Raw genomic sequence first — 25,431 nt, 5'->3', positions numbered from 1 at the left:
TGGAATATGGAGCTGTAGTATTATATTTTGAGTCTTCATTTCTGGTAATCTAAGGCATGAGTCCAAGTAAACTAAGGTACATTAAAAGTATTTTTAAGCACAAAACCAGTTTTGGCAATGCACATATGATTAATAATTTAGCGATGTAGTGGAAAAGAGCTTTTTGTTCTCTTAAAACTGTGCTTTTTTTATACGCAACTTCAGAAAAGTGCTTTAGAAATCCTAATTTTTTATGTAATAATACTTTAGTCAAACTAGCTCTTATATTCAGGGGTATGATCTGCTTTTTTATATAAGATAATAGTTATTGAGAATTAGCATTTTAAATATACTGGTAGCTGGTGACACACTGATCAGTTTATGTAACAAGAGGAGTGAAATCATGCTCATTGATTTTGCAGCTTTTTGTTTTGTTTCCCCCTCCCTGCCACTGTTTCATTGAAATTAAGAATTTTTTTAAGCATGGCATGGTGCAAACAACTTGACAAACTTATGTTTGGATGAATATCTTAATTCTTCCTTACAGTGCTATGGATGATGATAACTTCATAAGACTTCTTGGTTCTTTGATGCAGGTTTAAGATGAAATTGAAAAAGACAATATAGAACAAAGGTATGCCATCGCTGCCCAGTAATGCAGGAATACAGGAGCTAGCAGCATTGGTGACCAGTTTGTGACAAGGCAATTGCATGGCTAGAACTGAACACGCTGGAAAATAATAAAGTTATCAAGGGCAAGAAAAATTATCTTCTGCTTTAGCTGTGGCATTTAACAATCATATCTTTATAGTTAGATGGTATGTATGAAAAATTTCTGTATGAAAGGTCACACAAGAGGTCAGTGTGAAAAATCTAAGCCTTTACACAGGATTGACTCTGTTGGTTGTCTTATAGCATCAACCAAATAATTTTCTCATCCATGCTTTTTTTCTTTCTTTTAGCCTGTTACCCTACCCTGTCCTTTGTAATTATTCAAAACTGTATATTTTCTATGTAGAAATTGTGGATCTCAGATAGTATATGGAAAACTTTTTACTTAAGAGTACTGTCAATTTTTGGAAGAGCATGAGTTTTTTTTCCCCTTATCAAAAGTTTCTGAAGCACTCAAATACCGTGTAAATGGCTTTTTCTGCATGGTAGTCGCATGCTGGAGAAGATTGAAATAAGTGGGATATCTAAATATGAGGTCAAAATGCATCCAGGTTGTAGCTGCGTAATATTCAAATACCTCTGATCAATACTGTTTATGAATTAAATTTAAAAACACCATATCATACAAAATGGTGAATTTGTGCTATAGAAAAGTATTCCCAAGTGCAATTTTTGCTTAAAAACTCTTTTATATTTACAGAGAAACTGAGCCATACAAATATTTTTAAAAGTTTGCACTTCTTTAAGGCTATTTATTTTCTAAAAAAAGAGGACTTGAATATTTTTGACAAATATACACATGGTGTTACGCTAACAAACAGCCATGCAACATATATCTTACATAATGAAGAAATTGAATATACAAGACCTACTCTATTTAACATATATGTTGAAAATATACAGTCTCGCCAATAGTTAAAAAAGTTTTTCTTATTTGGCAGTATTTTTTTACACTTAGTTCAAATATTCCGTTTGATGTGTTTTGGTGAAAACTGAAATCTAGTCAGTGACAACCTGAGGTACTAAACATTTCTGCCTTACTTCACTGTCTTCAAAGGTAATCTTTTTGTTCCTTTTAGGCTCTATCCATGAGTTGTGTATTACAGCGTTATTTGGCATGGGATCTGCTTCCACTATTGAAACAACTCGCTTTTTCATCTTACTTTTCAGAACTTTCTGAAACTTTTGCCTCGTGAATGCATAAAGTAGAGGGTGAAATATAGTTGTTCCATATGCCATTACTAGAAAACATAATCTCAACTTTACCAAAAGGTCACTTGGGCCCAAACATAAGATAGTGGTGTTCAAAACAGAGATGGGTGTCCAGCAGAGAAGGAATGTTGAGATAATCAGAAGGGACATTCTGAACACTCTCTTTTGCCGCTCTCGTCGCTCCCGGTGCCGTTTTACAGCTCGGCGTAGAGCAATTATGACAGACACGGAAGTCCTTACACCAAAGACAACATTTTTTCCTCCACTGCTGTGGGACATGTCCGTAGTCTCATGTTGAGTGGTCAAAGAAATAGTTTTTTTCTTTCTGTTTTTCTTCTTTTGTCCTGTTGTAAATCTTGTACCAATCCGAATATTTAGGGCCTGGAGTATTTTGGTGTATGTAATTAGCATTACTATAACAGTGAAGAAAAATATTGGAATCTGAACAAGAATGTGGTAGTACATTCCTAGTTCAGTGTGGTACTCGTTTGTACTCACGCACAGAAGTGTCTTATTTTCCCAAGTACTTGCACTTTGAAGACTGAAAAAGTTGACTTCAATGAAAGGAATCAGGAAGGAAAAAAGTGAAATGATCCATATTGATGTCATTAGTATCACAGCCCTTCCCATGGTCAGGATTCGGTTAGCAGGTTTTACGGAGATGTCGTATCGGTCCAGGGTGATAGCGAAGACGTTGATTGCAGTTGAAACGCTTGCAAAAGAGACACAAGCCTCATGGAAGCAGCAGATGAGAGCAGTGTTACTCTCCAGTGAAAGCAGAAGGATAACTATAGTTAGAGGAATACATCCCACACAAATTATTACATCAAGTACATGAAGGTTCATTGTAATTATGTTACTGACAGAATTGATTAAGTTGGATTTCATACAGTAAAGTACCAGCACGGTGAGGTTGCTGCCAAGTCCCAAAACAATTTCTAACATCAAAAATCCAGTGAGAGAAACTTGAAAGCTTAATGGATATGACAGTGGTTGGTACATGTTGGTATCGAAGTCATCAATGGCATCTCGAACTGTAATGTTAGATTCGGACTGCATGTTGACTTCCAGAATGGGGGACAAACACATTCTTTTGTTGCAGCTGGTTTTTCTCCTGAAAGGTGAAATAAAATACGGAACTATTTGATTTCTTTTTTTTAATGCTCATTGTAGATAAATGCTGGGGAAGGAGGAGGGAGGAAAAGCAATATTCTTACCAAACTCTTCATTTACAGTATGTTTAGAGCTTTAATTGGCATCAACTCAAAAGCCTGAAGATCTAGAATAAGGTCTTTGCTTTTTAAAAGAAAGCAGGATTTGTTTGAAAAAAGAAAAAAATGGTGAAAAGCTTCCACTTAGGGAGGCAAGCCTTTGTTTATAGTGATGTGGTTTTTCACAAAGGGCTCATTTGTTGAATAAACCATACTTTGTGCATAGCCTTTGTATTGCTTTGAGGGTCATTTTAGAAGAATGTTGTTAAGTATTAACAAATTAGTGATCAAGATCATTTTGAAAAGCTCTTGTGGAAAAAGAAGTGTTAGGAACATGGAGCACTGTTGCTTATCTGTCACAAAAAGGATGTTTAAATTATTTATGCCAATTTAGCCATATCTTTCTTATGAGGTTTACAGTAGTGTTGTGGACTGAAATGTGATGTTCTGTCATTCACCAGTTTTTTACAGAGTTTAAACCTTCTGTTCATTTTAATCTTCTGTGCATCTATGTCTATGATGTTTGCCACTACAACAACTTTTTATAAATATATATAATTTCAAATGCAAAACTTATGTGGGTTTGGTAAACTGAGTTTATTATAAAATACTACATTTCCTTTCTCTGATTTGAATGTTAAATTTTTTCAAGAAATCTATGGCTACATGGAATGGAAGAGTATTTCATTTTATTCCAGAATATATTTAAGGGAATAATTTTAGCAAATAGTACTTAAAAAGAAAATTGTCTCTTTCAGGTTTTGTTTGTGGTTTGCTTTTTCTTTTTTTACAAACTACATTTAAACCAAACAGATTTACATATGTAGCATGTTTCTCTTAGGAATAAGTAGGGTTCAAAAAGGTATTTCTTTTATCTAGCAGTTTTTCCATTTTGTGTCTCATCTGCTTAGTTTTACACATGTGGGTAAGTTTTAAATATAGCATCTGCAGGTAATACTGATGTTTGTATTATTTATACTGTCAGCCAGCTCTTGAGTTTGTAATTGATTGAATAAATAAAAGAGAGGTTATTCAATTTCTTGTTATGATACTGGAGGTTTTTTTTTTTTTTCCTAGGTAGCTTTAAATTTAAGAGGGGACATATTTGGCATGAAAATAAATTCGAAGGTCGACCTTTGTTCTAATCTGAGTACATTAAAATGGATAGCACTAAGGTGAACAAAATTGAGCTCTTTTAAAATGAAAGTATGAATTAAGCACACTTGGGATACAGTATGCAAATGGATTTCATCTGCAGTTCTGAAAAGCCTCAATTGAACAATACTATTAATTGCAAATTGTATGATGAAAGTTCTTGGTATTCTTCAACAGTTATTTCACATGTGCCTCTTAAATAAAAAAGATGTAAATTAGAACGTATTACTCTCAGGTGTGAAATGAAACAAGAAATATTTCAAAAGCTTTGTTTCATTTCTAATTTAGGCAACCTCTATCTGTCTTACATTAACCCTCAGGAATATGATCTCCTCTTGCATGCTGTCCTGGCTGTGAATGGATTTCAAACCATTCCAAATGCATTGCTGGATAAATGAAGTTCTTTTATATTAGCAAAAGCCAGGAAGAAATCAAAAGCAGATCTGCTAAAACAAACTACAGTCTCACCCTAACATTATAGCAACGGAGATTTTGTGAAAACAGAAAACCTCAGATGTGTTAGGCTGTCACGAATAGATGAAGCATCACCTCCTTGCTGCCTTGCCTGGGTTTGGGGTGCAGGGAGGCAGAGTGGTGAGGACAGGAGCTCGTTCACCCGGCGCCGCGCGGGCACAGCCGGGGCACCTACCTGTTCTCTGTGCCTCAGGGGCCTGGCACAGCGGGGCAGCAGCTTGGCAGAAACTGATACATGGTGGCACTGAGAGATTTTTGACACGCACTGTAACCTGGAAATCAAGTGGTAGCTGAGCTCTTATTTCATTTCTTGCGGATTTTTTTGTTTCCCTTTCTTTTTGTTCCTGCAGTTCAGCAGCAAAAAGTTCTGATTAAACATGGGGGCTTCTTAATTGTCTCAGATACTTCTACAGACCAGGGCATATTCTGTGTGTCTGTTCTGAGTTTCAAGCCAGCAATAACAAATAAACCTTCTTTTAAGTGATGTTAATTTCCTTCCCCTGTTGCATTTTGTAGAAGCCTGTTTTTATTTTCCAGGTTTAAAGAAAAATAATTTCTGATCTCTGTTTTCAGAGTGTGTGTAGACATCCTTAGTTTATGGTTGCGTATTTCTTTCTGTAATATTCCTGCTCATTACTTTTGAGTGATGGCTTAGTGAAAAAAGTTGCTATACATCATAAAATCCAGTTCATGTGCTTTGAGAGTAACCATGGGTTACCTAATTTGGTTTATTTTGATTTAAGGAGAATACATAACATCATAAAATTGAGAGAAAAATATCCATTAGTCATTATGACAAGTAAGTTATTTAATGAGTAGTATAGAAAAAGCTTGGTTAAACCTTTATTCAGCTTGCTGGTGAAGTATGCATATTCTCCTTTTGGGATTTCATGTTTCATTGTCTCTTCATGCATCAGTAGTTTCCACAATTCTGGTTTTAAATTATAAATCCCTCTTTAAGAAATGCTCACCATTTTAAGAATCAATCATTGCACTCTTCTTTTAATGAAAATCTGAGCAGATGTGTTAGTCTTCCATGTATATTGTTGAAGTGTCATGCAAACAAATGGTAATGCAAGTGTGTTCCATGTTTTGTTTTTAATTCCTTTATGTCTTAAGAATACATTTTAGGGATGCATCCTGCTGCTTGTAGGTCATACAGCTACAAAGATACCCGGTCAACTGCATTCTTCATATTGTCAGTTGTAAAACTGAATTAGTTGCTGCATGCCCTTGTGAAGGGGAGGAAAAGAAAGGTTAAAAGCAGGGCTTATAATTTCAAAAGTAAATTAATGCAAGAATGTATTTTCTAATATCACTTCATGTATAAAGAATCTCTAAAATTGCACTTTTTAGATTACATAGAAAATCAGTTAGCCTGCACTCTATTTGTCAGTAAAATCATATTCTATTAGCTTACATGAATTTAGGTTTTTTGGACAAGTTTCCTGTTCTCCAGATAGTGCAGGTTACAAAAAAATCCTGGCTAGAAGCAATAACTGTTGGATGCAGAGTGTGTGTGACTAAACCTAGAAAATGTAGTTTTATAGCTCTGGTGAGCAGGTAGTTTATACATACAACTCTCTTGTCTTTTAATGAACTGAACAGAGTTAATGAGCCTTTTAGAAAAAAATGCTTGTGTTTAATTTGCACACTGTTATACTTTCCTTTCTTGAAATAAATGTTTAGCAAATCCATGCTTTTAATAAATGGCTTGAATGTACAGGGTAATGAAAGAAATAAGTTGAAAAAAAAAACAACAGAGAAGGGGGATTTCCTGAGCAATCAGAGATTAGTCATATTAGCCAACCTTCATAAAGCAATAAGTATACACTAATTACAAACTGTCTGATCCTTCGAAGAGTAACTGAATAAATCTGAAACGTATTTAACTGCCAATATTTGGAAATACTGCTGAGGGAGGAAAAGCACATTCCCGGTTGCTTTATGTGGTTGTTTTCCCCAGTATTGTATGAGCTTAAACTATACTGTCTTTATGTAGTACAAACAAAACAGGTTCTTAATATTCTATAAGACTTCAATACAGAATAACATTTTTCTAGCATTATATTTTTAATGGGGAAGGGGAAATAGCATTTAAATATTTCCTAGTCTTAAATATAACAATATATTACTGCTTAATATAAGTTGAATCTGATCTGTTGCCTTTTTTTCTCCAATTTTTAATTTGGTTTAATGTTGCTTATTCTGCATATCATAATAAGGAACAGGTCTTACCTCCACTAAAGATTTGGTAAATTCTCGATGCAGGTGAAGCAGTTCCAGGTTGGAGGGATTCATTTTGTTCACTTGTTAGAAGAGTAGAAGGGAAAGAGGGTAATAAGCATATCTTCAAAAAATGACCTTAATGAAAATTTGTGCCTGTACTGTGCCATTGTTTCAGCATACTGCTAATGTATACAATTGCTTTAGTTCTGGTTTACAGGCTGCTGCAGTCTCCCACTCTTCCTACGATAGAATCAATAAGCATCTGAAAATACATAATGAAAGTAATTTAACATACTGAAGGCTTCTTGTCTCCAGAGACACCACTGAGATTCAAGCTTTCTAAAAAAGAAGAGCAGTGCTTCTGAGAGGAAAGCTTGCGATGGGCAGCTTTTGCAGAATGACAGCCTACCTTGTCGCTTCTCCTCACTGCAGAGAGATGCAGTGCATTCACTAATTTTGATTGGTCAGTGATGTTGGGCTTAAATTGTGCTTCATATATGGGATTGATGCCCTCCCTCCCTCCAATTTATATAAGGATTCTTTTATAAAAGGACTAAATTTACAAATGATTTATGAATTCTGGAATATATTAAGGGTATGCCTGTTTTATTTTTACCTTTTCACTCTTTACTTTGTGTACACTGGAAACCACATGGCACTGAGAAAAAAAAAAAAAAAGGATTAAACGGTTATTACTTTAAAAGCTTCCAACAATCTATATTTGAATTTGCCTACTTTCCATTTCTGAGCCTTTTAGGTGTTTGAGTTTTTAATTTGATTTTTTGTTTGTTTGTTTGTTTTGGTTCATTGACTTTTCTTGCCTTAAGAACCTTCTGAAATAATACTGCCTCTTTAAGCCATGCTGAATTTCACCATACATATATACATGCAAATGGTCATCTAGGTTTTGTAGCAATAAGTTATATTCAGGACAACTTGCTACCCACATGTATGTTAGGAAAATTTATGCTAGGATACAGTGAGATTATTCAGACCCTGGTAATTATTCAGACATGATAATTCAGTTGATTCATGATCAGAAAAACATGATTTTTAAGATCCATCACTGTGCAATTTATGTATAGTTGTGGAGGTTATTAATTTTCTTGAAATGTAAACTTCTAAAAAAATTGTATGTTCCACATTAATTTTGCTAGAGGCTTGACAGGTTTTTGTAAGGATGTCTTTCTTGCGTGATGTTCTTGACCTTCACTTCGCAAGGGATGTCTTTGTTGTCACTTTTTGTTTTGTAACTTATTTCTGAATCTGTTCTATCAGTATAAACAACGCTCACAACCACATAATGAGAAGTGTAGTGCAATATCTTTTTTATTTAGTACTGGTGCTAAATAAACCTTGGAAATAATTTCAGTATAAGCCCCAAAATAATATTTTTCAAAATCAGTTTGCTGAAACAAATAGTTTAAGAATATCTGAGTATAAAATGTCCTATAGGTAGTTTATAATCTCAAATGAGTGTAGGGCTTTTTTTCCACCGTGATTGAAAAGATTTTTTGGTGAACTGTGATAAAGTACTAGATGTTAGAGTTCTTACATAAGTAACTGTGTTAAGATGGTAGTTTGAGTCAAATTTTGATGGGGTTCTCTGTTTTTAGGTTGTTAATGCAAATACAGAATGCAGTTGTGTAACTCAGATGTCTTTATTTCTTTTCTTTACTTTTTCCTTCAGTCAGACATCCAATATATTATTTATCTTTAGATAACAGCATGCTTTATTTATTTTTTTAAATGGCTTCATATTCATCTAGCAGGCTTCCTCTTCCATACTCTTTTGCATTCAGAAGCCATGTAAATAAAGATTGCAGAAACTTTGAACAGAGAACAGTAGGTACCAGCAGGCTATGCTGAGATTGAGCCCTTTGAGCTGTCTCTTTATCGTCTGCCTCCCAAGAGCTTGAAACCAGTGATACCAGCATAGCTCTTCAGGGTGATGTGGTAAAGAGGATTCCTGAAATGCAAGCATAAATACTAATATATTAGAGATTTACTTGCTTCACTTTCAGTATGACTAAGGATAAGTAAGGAAGCCTGTCTAAATTTAAACAGATGAATCTCCATCTCCCTTTCTAATTCTTTAGTGTGTGCCTGAACAAAGATGGAGGTATTGGATGAGCTGTACTGTTAGAAAAAGATGTACACACGGAGGAAGATTGTAACAGGATTTTGGGTATACCAAGAATATATGGTTCAAATGCAGGCAAAGGGGTCACAAAAGACTACCTATATGACAGGAGGTGATACTGGCAGAAGTTTTATCTGCAAGAAGTGTTTGAGAGGAGTGATAAGGAGCTGAGTTGTTAACATATTAAGCTTAAGTTTTCTGGAGACAAAATCAGGAAAAGAAGCAGTACCATATGGAGGCAATCAGGAGTAGGTGGATGGATAGACATGCTTATAAGCCATTGCTGTGCAGATGCTAGTTAAGATGGTGTGAACAGATGACTTCATCCTCAAAGGGTAGATAGGGAAGAGTGGGCAAAAAGAGCCATGTGCAGGCACCCAGCATAAACAGAAAATGTGCTGTTCTTATACCTGTTTCTATATCAGGATAGATGGGAGAAAGAATTTGACTGGTATTTTGTCTTTTAAGGTAGTGAAAAGTGGGGTGAAAAGGTAATGAGAAGGTAGAAGTATCAGGGAACAGCAGGAGTCCTAAACCAGAAGAGTGATGATGAAGGGTCTTAGGATTGAGAATGGCAACACAAGGAGAGAGGAAGATCCAGATGGTTAACAGAGAATAGACTGTGAAGGGTTGAGGCTGCTGGGTCTGATGTGAGGGGGAAAAGAAATTCAGAGAGGCAGGAGCTTGAATCAGAGTAGAGCACAAGGTGTAGAGGCGTGTGCATGTAAAGAGACACTGGGTGCACAGGGGTAGAGATAATGGCAATTGCCATAACACACACCCCTGAGTGAACACACCCCTGTAGTACTTCTAAATTCAATTCAGGAGTCATAGCGGTATGTGAGAATATATTTTTCTATTTTGCTGAGAGCAAGAAGTCTAGAAATTTGGAAGTTGTAGTGTATTTCTTGGTCCTCTTTTGTCTTACTTTCTGTCTTGCATCTACTGTGTCACTTTTTACACAGTAGAAGTAACGTCCCAGCATTGACTGTTACTGCCTTCCCAAATGGTGGGAGGTCATCCCTAGATCAGAAGGTCAAAGCTCTGCTGTTATAAGGTCACCCTGAATCAGTTTCTTGAACTGCAGTGTTTTAAATAAGCTTAGTTTGTTTGAAAAGACTCATTAGGCTCAAAAGGTCTAGCAGGGCCAAATGAAGTACCTAATTCTAATGTTTTTCTATCAGAAGCCTTGATTTTGGAGCTTTAGAATTCTTTTAATGTGCTTTACATTTTAACTTTCCATAAACCTACTGCAGACTATTTTAACATCCAGATGTCATGGATCTTCATGAAGATCTTTACTGGCACAGTCGTGAAACTATGTCTGCTCTCTAGCCTTGTCCTCTGTATTATTCTTTTTTTCATCCTGAATGCTTCAGCAACACTTTTTTTCTTTGTACTCCACATCTTTTTTCCTAGTCTGAATCTTGCTGCTCATTTAGTGACTACTTAGAATTTTACTGCTTCTGGGTCTAAAAATGTCATCTGTTTTCATATTAGCAAGAGACTTGAGATCCTAACTCATACAGATTTTTTAGTGCCAGATAGTGTCTTTAGAGCTCAAGTTGCTTTAGAAAATAAATATTGGGTGGTTTTGGACATGCTGCCCTGGAATTGTTGTTCAGCATTATTTACATGGTGCATCTGCAGAATTCCAACTAGATAGCTCCTCTGTACCTTTCATTTATCTACCCTGAGGTGTGTCATGCCCAATTCTAAGCTAGCTCTTCCAAATATTTTGTGATTTGTATCTAAAATTGTTTCTTACCTTGTTGTATCTCAGTTTCCTTAATAGTCAGTTGCAAAGGATTCTGTTAGAATATTTTTGAAAATCCAGTAACTTCTGTAACATCAAGGAACAATCAGCAATGGCTAATAGCTGTTTGGGTTTGGGAGTTGTACCGATGTGCCCTTGTTATGCTGAATTTGTAAATGTCTTCTCCTTTCTACATGATACTGAAATTATGGCTTGTTGGTCTGGAGCATGCTGTAGCATGCGTTTATGTAAATCTTGACTCCCGACCCATACACAAGATCTAGTCATAAAGGTTTTTATTATTATTTAAGAGTGATAATGCTGAATAGATGACAAAAATTCTGTTAGAATTTGTAGATAGTACCATTCTGACTCAGGTGGTAACATGTTTTTTTCTTTCTTTTGGCTCAAGTACTTTATTCTCATTTCTTTAATGTATAGAGAACTGTTCAAAAGTTATTATTCCTTTTCTGCAGCAAGGACTGACATCCAAAAAATTAATTTTCCATTTAGTGTCTTTCTCTTAAAGTTTATTTTCTCTTCTCCCTTATTGTTGATTGCCATCTTGCTTTGTTTTGTTATTTTTATACTGACTTATTTAGGTTGGGTTTTGCAAGGGGTTTTTTTTCCACTTTTCTAACATTCATATTTCCCATGACAGAAAACAGTCTTGCATGTGGGACATTGTTGATCTCGGTTCTGCCACTGTAGATTTACATCCCTGGAAAAATCTGGATTTTCCAGATTAATTGCATGTTATTTCATTGTGCTTCCTCTTGTATTTGCAAAGATCTTTGGAAGCAGCACAAAGACAAGTATTTTTAAATAGATACAGATTTTATATAAATGATACAATAGTGTATATATATATTACATGTTTATGTATTTTTATATATAATGTGTACATATTAATTTTCAAGATTCAGAGTTAATGATAGCATAGCTGTTTAAGTATGGAAAAATTATCTACTTGTGCCATGGAATAAGAATGTCTTATAAGATTCTTTTGAGTTTGTAGAACTATTAGGCATAGGTTATTTGTTCAGTAGTATTCCATGTTAGAACAACTGTTGACCTTTTCAGCACTGAAAGGTTCTGTACTCATGAGGAAATGTGTAAGTTAGAGAATGCCCTTTAGCTATTAATACCAAAAATGTATCTTGTTTTAGTTTTGCACGAGGTGATACCAAAGAAGAATTGTAAGACCATAGCTGGCTATCACTCATATGTAAGGAAGGCAGCCTTTTTGTGTCATAAAAATAAATTTTGTTAAATGATACAGCTAAATCATGATCTTAGTGCATTATTGCACAATTATTTAAGCATTTTAGTGGGAAAAACAAAGCAGCAATATCAGTTATGCTCAGGAGGGAAGTATGGCTGGTAAATTTAATAGTAATTTAAATAACATCCAACTTTTCTCTAAGGAAGTGGTTTGTCCTCTAGTATAAACATTCATAATGAGTGGTGTTGTATATTGTAGCAATTTTTAGCAAAAGTTTAATTAGTGGCTATAAATTTCAATTTTTTTTTTATTTTTCTTTATTTTTCTTTTATTTTTCTTTAGAAATTGTAATATTGCTCTGAATTTGTGCTTTGACTATTCTGAGAACTTGAGAGGTTTCTGCTTCTGTAAAATATTCTTAGTTCTAAGCTGGTAATTGTTAATGAATTTTAGTGAGGATTTTCATTATTATGGAAAGATTTTTGGAATTCTGAAATCATATCTTTTGTATTGCTTTGAACATACAAATAAAAAAGGCACCTGCCGGCATTGTGTGAGCCTTATTGAAAGAATGCCTGGAAGAACGTTCATTCCCGCAGTTGCAAAGGGGTTTAGCATAGTAGCTGAAATGTTCTGGAGCTGGGGTCCTGATGCTGTGTGGCTGTAGAATGAGGAAATACTGCCTTGTGGTTTGAAGTGCCATGGGTTTGCTTGCCTTTCTTTCATGAAGCTATTTTGTATGTTGGAGGAAGTTTTCAGTGCTGTTCCCTGCTGCTGGGTGGCTGTGTTGCCCAGCACCTCCAAATCCCAGCTCCTTGCAGCTCTGTGAGTGTGTATTGCACAGCAGCCTCAGTGTAGATGGGTCAGGAAGTGTTCTGGCAGCTGAAGTTAACATGCAGGTAGAAACTTTAGGATCTGGTTCAGGATTCTCCATCAGATATCCTTGTTATGAAAGACATGAGTAGCAGGATATGTGGGATGGGCAGCAGCAGGAACAGCCCTAGCTGCCCTGTTACAATCCCCTGATGCAGGAGTTTGGTTACACACCTTCCTGTGTGTAACCTCCTTAAATATCCTTTAAGTGGAATTGCTAATTTAAAACAAAATGAGGAAGATTTTCTTTAGGGTTGTTTATTCAGCAGAGATCTTGGATAGACTTTGTTTCTAGTAATTTTGTAAACTAGAAAGGCAGTACCATTGTCTCTTAATTAAGACAAAGTGTTCACATGGTGTGCCTAGTGGCGAGCATTGTTCTAGCTGAAATTAAGAGACAAATCTTAGGATTAATTGCCCTGTTAGGAAAGAGTGAACACAACATAAATAGGTATTACCTGTCATGTCCCTTTAGTTTTTTTAAGGCTAGCACAACAGTGTAAGTGTTACCACCAGGGTGACTTCACGTGTCAGTCTCGCTCAGGTAGCCGCTTGGCTGATTCAGTTTGGAAGCAGTACAAAAGTGTGTGAAAAGAATCCCATAGGCTTGCTACCCTTAAAACCAAAGTTCAGTGACCACACACAGTAACTCTGCATGTGACAGGAACATACTTTGCCTTCTTCACACAACAAAATAAAACCTAAGGACATGTAGTTAGATTCCCACCCCGCCCCCCCCTTGTTGTGAATGCCTGATATAAGCAGTTAAAATAATGTCAGCCTCTACAAATTCTTCAGATTCAGTGTTCACTTCAAATGTAGGAAGTTCTCCACATCAGTCTCACAGTGGTGATATTCCACAAATTAAATTTTCAAAATCTGAAAAATTATATGCAATGTATTTTCTTGTCTGATTTTTTTATATGGTATATTACTCGGTTGTCTCCTCTTTACTGCCTTGGTTCATCAGTTGTTTTTTACAAGGTTGTTCAGTGAAACTGATAGAAAATCTGTCTATGTAGTGCCATAAAAAGGCATGTAAGAGAAGTTTAAAAGTAATAAGCTATAATGATAAATGCATAATAACATGGAAATTGAACTAATTTAGTGCAGTGTGTTTGCTTCACATTTCCTCTACTAAAAAAAGTATTCATTTGATTGATGTGCATGTTGATCTAAATTTAGATTTGTGTTGATATCATATTCAGTTTATTTTCGTTCTTCCTCTGTTGTTTGGGTTCATTCATTTTCATAATTTGTATCTATAATATAGTTTAATTTTTTTTATTGATTATTGAAAAACATCTCGTACTTTCTTAAGTGGATAAATGAAAGAGAAATATAAATCCCTTAGTTTTTTCAGGGTTTTTTTTAAAAACCATATATATTGTAGCTGTAGAATCTAAAATAAAGAACTAAACTGTGTTAAAATGCATGCAATACGCATGCATATGAGGAACTAATTTTGTCTGTGAAGCTTTCAAATAGCAAGGATTTTTGTGCTTAAACCATAGTTTCAGTTTTTTTCCATCTTCTAAAGTATTTTTAACCTCACTGCATAATTGTTGTCTTTGAAATCACATACTGTAATACTGAAGCAAACCACAGCTTGTATGAAAAATGCTTTCATTTGCTGTTTTTTGGGAGAAGGCTGAGAGCAGTGGTGTCAGTGGTATGTCTGAGGAAGGGGATACTATTTTGCGTTGTATATGGTTGATGCCGGGATCTGGCTTTGCAGTCGTTAGGCTTGAAGCCTAAGTTTTATTTTACTAATAAAATGTTGAGAAATTTAAAATGGTTGTTCAAGACATTTTTATTGCACTGATGAATGATGAGCAAATACAGGTTTATGGAGAAAAAGCTTGTCAAATTCTTCGGCAGCCTTCTGATGATCTATGTAATCAATTAAAACATATAGGTAGCATGAGTTGCAGTGATAGGAGCTGTGAATGGTAGTTGGAATAGGAAAAAGGAAAAATGTTGTGTGCATTATTTCTGGTACCTTTCAAATTGAGAAACTTCACTATTGCTAGGTAGGCTAGCAGCCCTACCTTGGGTTAGGAGCTCCTGGAGGAAATGTGGAAGACGGAGAATAACGACAGCAACAACCCATCAACAGAAAAACCATGTGAATTACTACTTACTGACTGCCTGTTACCACACTGTCTTTCTGAAAGAGAAATTGCCATTCTGACACAAGTAGAGGTCTTTTCTAGTTCTCATTCTTTCCAAAGTATATATGGTGCCCAGTGAGAATTTATTCCCCCTGAGAGACAGCTGGATATAGAGAACATTATTTTATCTTATTAATCAGGCAAATTAGTTTTAATGCGAGGAAAGAATGAAAGGAAAGGAGAGCCTGCCCTTTGAAAGTGATTACTATTTTAAACTTGCTGGTCTTTAGGCTTGAAATGTTTTTCTTTGAAGTTGCTTTATGGTGTAATGTTTTTTCTGCTGCCTTGCTGTTGAAGTAAAAGGAAAACTCAGCGCTTTCTGTCCCTCCTGGGGCAGTTGGTTTTTTTCCCTGCAAATATTTCATATATTCTTCAGAAACCGATTTTGTTTGCCACCATCAAAAAATTATAGGCATCTACCTGTTTATTGGACTCTTGCTAATACCCTGTTTAATGCTCCCACTCTAAAATCTTGAAGCTGGCATTATCTCAATAAGCAATGCAGGTCTAGGGTAGAATACTTCAACAGGGATTTTCCTTTGGTGTTTGTGTGCATCTGTATGTAAGGACTCAGTGGCTCTTGGACTGTTGGTTGATTGCATACCTTGATAAATGTTACAGGCTGTGATGATAGCATTTATGAGAGTATAAAAGCCACTCTCAGTAATCTTGAAGCCTGTAGGCAAAGCAGCTATTACAGTGTATTTTGGGGCAATAAACATTGATACTAGATAGAGGTTTAGCTTGTATTCAGTACCCTTAATCGAATGAATTTATGTGGACAGTTAGTGTGGATTAACACTTAAACTAAGGATTTTAGCTTCTTGGGCGATGTCCATGACCACAATGCCTGAGCATCCTGTATCTGCTTCATAGTTTCTGTTCACATTATTGGGTTTGTAGAAAAACAGTTTGGTTATGTCCTAGATGCCCAGTGCAGATCTGGAAAGGCTGTCTGTATTTCATTAATCTGTCCAGTAATACAAGACGAATTTCTTTTTGAAGAATGCATGGACTGTAGAAATTTTCCACATTTATTCTCTTTGTAGATTTTTAAGCACAGATTTTTAATGGCTAACTAGACTTGACAAAGTTAAACCAAGGAAGTGCTTTGGAGTAATAAGGAGAGAATTGAGGTTTGACTGGAAAAAATAGTTCATGTATCTATCTCTCAAGATAGAAATTTATTTTTTTCTTAAGTGAAGTAATGTATTGGCAAAGTCAGAATATAAATTATTTCTTCCACTAACTTGACTTGTATCTAAATTGCTTTAAGCCCTCAACTGCATTGGAAGAGGGGTGGGGGAGCAAAACAAACCTTCAGAAGATGCAAATAATTAATGAGATTTAAAAAAATGTATTGATGAAACACTATAGAACTCTCTACTTCGTCATCCATCTTTACAAAATTAAACATCACCCCATCTCTAAGGAAACAGGCCTTGCAGCATGCATAGAAGATTATTAAACACAGAGCAAAAATGCAAAACTGTTTGGAGAATGTTTCACCTGTAATTTAACATTGAGAAGTTGTTGCTTCCAGCATCAACTAGGAAGTTGAATTAAGTGTAAAGATGCTTCATCAATAAAACCAGTAACAAGCAGTACCATGTAGTTTAACAACAGTTAACCAAATCAATATTACGTGTAGAACAAACTGGACATAATGTTTTTATGTGTGGTACTTTGGGTTGCGCCGTACTGAAAAGAAATTGTCGTTAATATATTAGGTGCCTTGTATTGGTGCATTTCCCCTTCTCTTATCCTTCCCAGTGCCACCTTAGTGTGTGTGCTGTGGCAGAAGGAAAAAGAAAAGACACCTATTGAGGATGAGCCAGGCATGGAGTTAGTTGCATGAATATTTGATGAGAACTAAAGGAGTCACACGCAAGGACAGGGAAATTGTGAGAAACGCTGCAAGGGTGATCTGCTCTTCAGGTTTATTTATACAGGCTTTCTTCGTTTTCTTAATGATCTTTTGCTATAAATAGACAGAGAATGTTGAGTGTTGAATTTCATGGCTGCTTTTGTACAAAACTGCTAAGAGCTTGACTTGTAACCTTGCTTTAAGTTATGGGTGTTTGGAAAAAAGTCTTCAGCAGTATCAATATTTTTTCACTTTGGTGCCACATTGCAATTCTGTTGGGTATGATCACCATGTATGGCAGTTGGCTGAATGGCATCCTGTTATCAGCTGGGCACAAAATTGTCTTGGGTAGATTTCATCCACAACACAAGGAGATGAGAATGGAAATGGGATTGATCCCAAAAATTCCATGAACCAGCAGCTGCAGAGGGAACTGTGGATTGTAGAGAGTCCACATAAAATTGCTAATCTGTAATTTTAAATCTTTGTTTAAATCTGTGATTACGATGCAAAGTTTATTTTTCTCTTTCTGTGCTTGCCTGAAAGCATCTATATTTTCAAAGTACATTTGAAGATCGCTGAGAGCTGCTAGATGTAGATACTGAAGAAATGAATTCACCAAATTACTAATCTTTCTAATTTTTTTAGATTCTTTTTAGAAATACATCCAGCTGATATAATTTAATACTTCAGTTTTGTGTGGAGTCTTGGCTAATGCATCTGTTGAATGAATGAATAAATAAATGGAAAGAAATGCAGTTTTAATTCTGGAAAAGCCTATTTTTATTTTTTGCTTGTAAAATTGGCAGCAATATTCTACTCTAGGATAGCATTATTGGTTACTGACATAGTGGAATAATAGTAGCAGTTAGAAATAAATGTGTATGTTGCTGGGTTTTATAGCTTGAGCTTTTATTATTTTTAAGTAATTTTAGCACCTGCAAAATAATGGAAGATGCTGGTTTCCCTTTTGACAAATGTTACACCTTCACAGATTAATGTAAAGCTTCCAGTTTCCATTGATTACCATTATCTAGTAAGTGCTTGTTAGATATCAAAGCAGTGAACAGTGTGAACAGGTCACAGATTGGGTCAGCCTATTCTTTGACAGAGGCTCAAGAAAGCAGCCAGGCAGCTATTGTTTTATCCTCTGAATAGAAAAAAAATATTCCTTTGACTGTGTTTTGGCATTTAAATTCCTACTGAGTCAGTAATTTATTTATTTGAATGATATTTGAACTTTAAATGAGGAAATTCTGTTAAGCTTCTGGGAGAAGAAAATTGTATCCAAATAGTTTTAATTACTTTACCTAGTTCTTCGCTGTTCAGTTTAGCTGATACATACAGGGCTACTCAAAATTCCTGCTGTGTCCACCACCCAAAGCATTCTCAGCACTGTTCCAGGTCCTCTGCCATACCTGGGATTTTGGGGTGCTGACTTAACTGGCACAATACAGATCTTGATGTTCCTGAGGAAATCTGGGATTGCTCGACTTGATTAAAACCGCTGTCACCACTGCCACTGACAAGCAGTGCTCCAAGTGAGCCTGATGTGTTCAGCTGAACACTGTGTACAGAGTAGTTGTTCTGTAGCTCCTGTGATAGATGTACCGTAGTTGTATTTTGTATAAATGTGTGTATGTATATAAAAAGTACAAAATTGTTATAAAAATGACTTGATTCAGGAAAGTGCTATGAATTACACTATTTCTGGGAACAGAAACAATGTAATAGTTGAATTTTTCAGATGAAAATTCTCCAATGCATAGTGCATCCTTCAAAGTGGAATCCTGCTTCCAAAAAGGTACCCAGAAAGAGTGATGAATTTGAGGAAATGTAGCCTTAGCCCAGTGCCTTTCCAAAATAACCCTTTTTTCCAAGGATGGGCATGCTGCAATGGCAACGGAAAAATCAGTTCAAGCTGTAGTTTAAATTTTGACCCTGGTTTTATGAATTTTGACAATGGAGATAATTACCCCTCTCTTCCATTTAATGAAAGTTTTTCTTTCAATATTTATTCTGCTTAAAAGTATCAGAAGTAGTATCTGTGTGGGCATTGGGAAGGAGAAAAGATGGACTCAGATCTACTTAAAATCTCAATCTCTGATAAAATTTAGATTTTTGTACAAATGAAGTAATACCATTCCTGTCTTCTTTTATATTTTTGATAGAATCATAGAATCATTAATGTTGGGAAAGACCTCCAAGATCATCAAGTTCAACCTCTGACCAAACACCACCATGTCAACTAAACCATAGCACTAAGTGCCATGTCCGGTTGTTTCTTAAGCACTTCCAGGGCTTGTGATTTTACCAACTCCTTGGGCAGCCTATTCCAATGCCTGATCACCTTTTTAGTGAAGAAATTCTTCATTTGGGATTTTCCTTTGTGTAACCAAACCAGTTCCAAAAGTTTAAAGAAATTATAGATTTATAGTTGAAGATGTAAGAAAGTTACTTTCGTCACTTCTCCCACTTTGGTAGATTTCCCAACTCTCCATTTCTACTCATGGGTAGAAATAAGTCAAAGGGGAAAAAAAAACAAACCTGGGGCAAAAATATAGTTGATCACCTGGGAATGTATGAAACATTGGACAAAATCCTAAGGTGGAATTAGGTAGGAGATAAAGAATTCTATTTCTGTTGTATCACTGTTCACAGGACTTGTGCAGTAGCTGGGTTTAAGTGTAAATTTGTTTCTCAGACAAGTTGCTTTGTATTCAACTTCTTCCCTTTATAAAAATGCTTAAAGTGGTAGCCAAAAATGCTGTGAGACCTTAAGATGGGAGCTGTAGACAAGTGCTACCTTCTAAAAGGTATTTAAAATACACAGTCTTTATGGTTTGTGAGAAATTTTACAAACTACAACCTTGCATGATGATTGAAAAGCAGTAGGGAAACTGATTTCACTTCCAAGCTTCATGTATCAAATGCTTTTTTAAATATCATGATAAAGTGTTGTAGCAATTGAATCTGAATATGGTGTTTCCTTTCCTTAACTGTTTAAAACTGAGCATCATTGGCTGTGTAAATATCGGTAGCTTTAAAGACCAAAGGAAAAATTACTGTGAAAAACATCATCTGGATAGACTCAAATACTGCAATTGCAAGACAAGATTTTAAACAGAATATACTAAAACTAATTTTTAAGTAATTCTCCATTAATAATAATAAAATATTCAAGTCTCCATGGTGCCCCATCACCTTTGTGCAGAAAATGACAGCAAGAATAAACTACAACTGCTCAAAGGATGTTTTACAATTAGAAGTGATTGAAAAAAATAACAGTGTATGAAAAACATAAAATTTATTGCATTATTTTTTAGATATTCGCTTGTTTGAAACATAGACTAGTCCTTAATCAGTGCCTACAGAGTGATACTTTACTCATACTTGAAGGAAATATGAGCGTAAACAATTGTGTGAAGTTGTGAATGGTTTTTAAATTATCTGAAAAATTATATCTTCTCAGGCTCTTTTTAGGATTTCCCTGCTTGAATTTACATTAAAGTAAGAATGATTAAAGAAATAGTGTTGAAGTAATGGTCTCCTTTTTGTTTGTAATCTAGATATGATCTTCGATACGTTAAAGATATTAAATAATGCACTAGCTCCCATAACTACTAGAATGAATTCACTCATGTCTGCCTTAAGCTGATGCTTATTATAAAAAACCTGCTTTTGTAGTTTATCATGTTAGTGTAAGAGACAAAATTATTATTCTGTCATTGTGAATATAATAAATACTGCTCCTATCTGTATTACCAAGGCTCACACATCTACCTCTGGTGAAATGTAAAGCACCATGTTTGCCTTCTAGTAAAATACTAAATATTAGAAGTAAGTATTTTCCTTATTGGTGATTGCTAAGCATGTGAGTAAAACAGATTTATGGGTGGTAGGGTTTTCTGTATGCTTACTTAAAGTTTCTATCATACTGTTAAGCACACCTGCAGTTAGAATAGTTATGCACTGAGTTCTGAGAAGAGCTCAGGATCTGATCTGGATCTCAGACTGAACAAACCAGGCTGGATTTTGAATCAATTAGAGCATTTTTAAGTCTGGAGGAGTTTATTTTTAGTCTCAAAGGGAGTTCAACAGGCAAAGATGTCTTACGGTTTCTGCTTTATAACTATGTGTCATCTTGGACAAATCTGTTTTACCTTCATGAGTGGATGGATTAAATAAATTGGCAGCTTGCTTAGACAGAACTAAGGAAAGCACAAAGAAAAGGCAATTCTGTCTTGGAACATTGCACTGCAGCCCTTTCACCTGCCTCTGAATTACAGTGAATGACACTTTCTTCTTCCTTTTGATCTGAAGCTTGATTTGTAAAATAATAGTTTATTCTATAGTAGCACAGCAATCAGGGTTATGAGGTTGGTTCAGAAAGAGGGTAAATGAAAAAAAGGACTGGTACACATACCTGTAGAAGGAAAATAGTTATGCTGCTCAGTTTCCCTGCATAAGTGATCCCACTTGAAAAGGCACGAGTGCAGTGATCCCATTCTTAGAGAAGTTCTCTGAATTCTTGCTCAGAAAATAGGAAGTCATTGAAATCTTGAAGTTTATGGACTTGAGCTTCTGTTTCTAGCCCCAGTTTCAGGTTTGAAAGTCTGAGCTGTGAAAGTTTGGGTTCATCAGTTTCACAAATTCTGAAGTGTTACTTATTTAAGGCAGGTTGAGGTAGTTGCACCAAAGTATTATGTAATGTTATACTCAAGAACATTCCCCGTACCAAGGTAGTCAGAAGAAGCTGGTTTATATCGCTCTGTTGTAATATATAATAGGTGACCTACTTTTGTACTTTCTACATGGGAACATAAAGAACAACACTATATTTATGTACTTGGAGATCTTCCTACACATTTTTCCATCCTTTCTTTCTTTAGGTTTTTCCTCCTTTTTTGTATTCTATGCTCAAAAATTAGAGATTCAATGAAACAAAATTACTTAAGTTTTTTCATTTGTCCACGGTACAAAAAATATGTATAAATTTCTATTAAATGTAATTCTAAATGTATATTTTCACATTTCTTTGAAAATAAGGATTTTTTATTTTCACTTATGTGTCTCTCATATACCTCTGTATTTGTCTGAAATTTAGGTTTTTGTATATGTTTTACATAATTTTTTGCTTTAAAATTCTTTCTTTAGAAACTCTTTGGTCTTTTTATTTAGTTTTTAGTGGGTTTTTTCCTTGGTGAGGGAGGAACTGGACTCTAGCATAATTGACTGTGAAAAATGTATTATTAAAATTGATATAGGGAAAATGTATAGCTTAAACTAGACTCTTCTCCTTGCACTGACCTTTTCTACTGTATAATACTGTATAATACTATTCTAACCAAGTCAGATAGCAGAAAATTTTCCAGCAGTAATGTTCTTCAGATTCGTGGCATCTGTTCAATTGGCATTTATGAAGCACTAGGAGATACTCAGATGAATGAGGCTGTGTTAGTGTATGTGTTAGAGGGCACTGTTAGAAGGAGCAGCATGTCTAAATAATTGCATCTTGGACTTTTATAAATTTATTTGTATAGAAACCATCCTAAGTAAAACAGCCTATGAAAGGCAAAACATAAGCATTAAATTCCTTGGATGCCTTTTATTAGGAAAGCAGGATTCATAAAAGCACAGTGTGTTGCAGGCTTTATTTCACAGTTCTGCCAACACGAATCCAATCTGAGCTCGAGCACAGCTGCTATTCCTGCCAGTCCTCCTCACTCTCCTGATGGAGCTTGATCAGCTCTCTTTGTCTTCTCTGTTCGCTTAAAACGAATGCTGTTTAATGATCTTCACTAATGAATTTGTGATGTCCTGTTTGGGGACTTTTATTTATGGAGTGCTTCCTCCCCAAGCATTAAAATATCCTTTACTGACATAGTATAGGGTAGGGTAATGAGAAAAAATAGACGTGAAGTTCAGGATGGATTGTAATGGATAGAAATACATAGAGAAAACTAGATGTTCTTACAACAATTGTGCTATTCTTTTTATCCCTGTAACACAGTTACTCCTCCTCCGCCCCCCACACAACAGATTTGTAATGAAAGAATAGAATCTTGTGCAGGCTGCAACTCCCAAAGGTAAAACCCACAGTACTAGACTTCCATCTGTATAGCCTATTTTATTTCAGGGAGATTTCATTTAGTTTCCCTTGGTTAAATTAGTCTGAAATACTGTCTTTGCAAGTTCATTAAAATTATTCTATAATGGGTGTCTACCGTAATTTTGGAAGTTTTATATTCAGTTTCTAGGTGGTGGTGCTTGCTATTTAGCTGATGTTCTCATCATCATTTCTGCCATGTTCCGGTGTTTGTTGTGCTCTCTGGCCTTTGCAATCACCTTCATGGCCAGTAGTGTTATTTCTGACCTGCTCTCCTAGAAGTCTTTTGCCCTGTCCCCTTCTGCCCTCATAATAAAATACTAGACTAAAAAAATAAAAGTCACCTGTGTTAGTTATGTATAATTGGAGTGGAGAAGGGAATCCTCTTTGGTTGAATAATATATCTTTACAGAATTTAAGAAGATTATTTCACCAGAATACTTATTTGTAATGTTTACATTTACGAAATGAAGTCCTTACTGATTAATAAGGGCTTTTATCTGCTTGGAGAAACTAAAGCTATACATGTTAAAAAAAAAAAAAAAAAAGCTCCCCAGGAAAGGGGATAGTGCTGGGTTTTCTTTCTACTCTGCAACCAGCATGCTAAAATGTACTGGATCAATACTTGGAATCAATACTAGAGAGTTTCTTAGGAGCAGTTAGGAGCACAGGAGGTCTAATCCTGATGAGATCTGCACACTTGGATCATTTAATAACCTGCACAGCTACGGGGGCAGGTAAAGCCTCAGTGCTGAGTGTAGGACTGGGCATAGGCTGGTGAGAGTTTGGCTCGCCTGGTGCAGAGTGAGCGCTGATCACTGCTCCACAGACTGGGAGTGCTCCAGGTGTTAGTGACCGCTGCTCTTCCCTGGCTTGTAAGACACTGTCTTTATCCCTCTCCTTTGCCAAGTAATCAATCCCTCTTCCTCTAAAACATGAGCAAATCGCTGAATTAAGTAAGTGAATTGCTGTGAATATTGGTAGGACCCACCTATTCTTCTTTTGGGAAGAGCAGTGATCGAACATTTGAAAAAAGCTGATAACAAGTATTATCTGAATAATCTGAACTTGTCTAATTGCCGTTTGAAAACTTTACCCACAAACATTTTATCCATACTGAAAGTACTTGTTTCAATACCAGAAAATCTGACACTTTTTCTTTCCAAGTTTATTGCTCTGTTCAACTCTGTTCTCTAAAGAATTTGTATTTCTGCTTTGACATTTTTGAGTGCTTTTGCCACAACTAATTTGTGTATTAACTTCTTTATATGTTGAAGGCGTGTGCTAATTAGTGCTAATGAGTTATTGAATAAATGGAAATCAGAATAGATATTAATTGCTGAGTAAGACGGCAAAAACTTGATGTCCACACAAACCAAAACCGTACAGATTCAGATAGAGAATTTACAGACTTCTGTTTTTTATTGCTTTAATGTGAAACTTCCTACACACTGGATTAAAGATTGACTTCCATCTCTGCTTATCTGATAGAAATTTCCTCCTGTGATTCTTTTCTTCTTGCATCTCTGCCACACGCAGGTGCTTGTTCCTTGCAGAGGTGTATCCAGAGGAGTGAGGAGCTGATGTTGAGCAGTGGCTGAAAGCTACTGGGGGTCATTTTCAGCAGAAAGCTTGTGTGGATGCAGAGGTGGGGAGGAGATGTGGAAGGGAGGGAGCAAAGGTAGCTGGAATAAAAACTGAGCATAAACTGATGTGGAACTGAAGCACAAGAGACTTGGGGTCTGGTACCAGATCAGTATCTTCCCTTTCTTAAAATCTGTAGTATGGTCATTTTATATACAAATAGGTGTCTGAATTACTGTCTTTCCATGGAAGTCCCTGAAGACTCAGCAAAAGAGGGGCAGGAGAAAGCTGACATTATGGCAGAGCTCAGAATGAGTAAATGGAATGACTTATAACCTGGACCAGTTGAATATTTGGTTATGACTGAAGAATTTTGAATATGGGACATAACAAGTAAAAAGGACAATCAGAAATCTAAGCAGTACTCCTGGAAACAAGTTTTGCCAATTAATTTTTGCTTTATCTCTACTGTAATAGCATTCCTTTGACATTGCACTTAGCTATTGGTGTCATCTGCATGATGTGGATTGAGATTGCCATGGTATCTGTTAGGGTTTTAAATACAGTTTTCTAAATGTGGATGAGAAAATTAAAGTAATTAATTTTACATGGACTCTGAGACAAGAATTGACCACAGCCATTTTGCTAGCAAAGTTTGCACATTCTTTTTGTCATCCTTTATAACTGATTTTCTATAACTGCTAATGGAAAAAGTTTAATAAAAGGTGATAAACTCAGATGATTTTTTAAATAGGGTTACAAGTCTGA

At 35.6% G+C, this 25,431-nt stretch overlaps 2 protein-coding genes across 9 annotated transcripts in view; one reads left to right on the top strand and one right to left on the bottom strand.

Moving 5' to 3' along the window:
- Positions 1-25,431, top strand: part of COG5 (component of oligomeric golgi complex 5) — a 175,906-nt gene that overhangs the window by 30,184 nt on the left and 120,291 nt on the right. The window lies entirely within an intron of this gene.
- GPR22 (G protein-coupled receptor 22) lies at positions 1,383-7,608 on the bottom strand. 7 transcript variants are annotated; one of them, XM_058864014.1, is made up of 5 exons: positions 7,549-7,608; positions 6,942-7,194; positions 5,675-5,935; positions 4,879-4,975; positions 1,383-2,977 (listed from the first exon to the last, which is right to left on the bottom strand). In XM_058864014.1, the coding sequence occupies exon 5, from the start codon at positions 2,950-2,952 to the stop codon at positions 1,651-1,653; it is 1,302 nt and encodes a 433-aa protein (XP_058719997.1). In that variant the 5' UTR covers positions 2,953-2,977; positions 4,879-4,975; positions 5,675-5,935; positions 6,942-7,194; positions 7,549-7,608; the 3' UTR covers positions 1,383-1,650. The 7 variants fall into 7 exon arrangements, with proteins under 7 accessions (XP_058719997.1, XP_058719998.1, XP_058719999.1 ...); XM_058864015.1 differs by having other exon boundaries at positions 6,942-7,012; positions 7,549-7,592; XM_058864016.1 differs by lacking the exon at positions 4,879-4,975.

The sequence above is a fragment of the Poecile atricapillus genome, chromosome W (assembly GCF_030490865.1).
Source record: "Poecile atricapillus isolate bPoeAtr1 chromosome W, bPoeAtr1.hap1, whole genome shotgun sequence".
Taxonomy (NCBI): domain Eukaryota; kingdom Metazoa; phylum Chordata; class Aves; order Passeriformes; family Paridae; genus Poecile; species Poecile atricapillus.
Note: the sequence above shows the minus strand (reverse complement) of the source record. Positions and strands in the feature narration are given on the sequence as shown.

Excerpts from the sequence above, each read along its gene's own strand:
- GPR22 (XM_058864014.1), bottom strand. The coding sequence starts at position 2,952 with ATGTGTTTGTCCCCCATTCTGGAAGTCAACATGCAGTCCGAATCTAAC.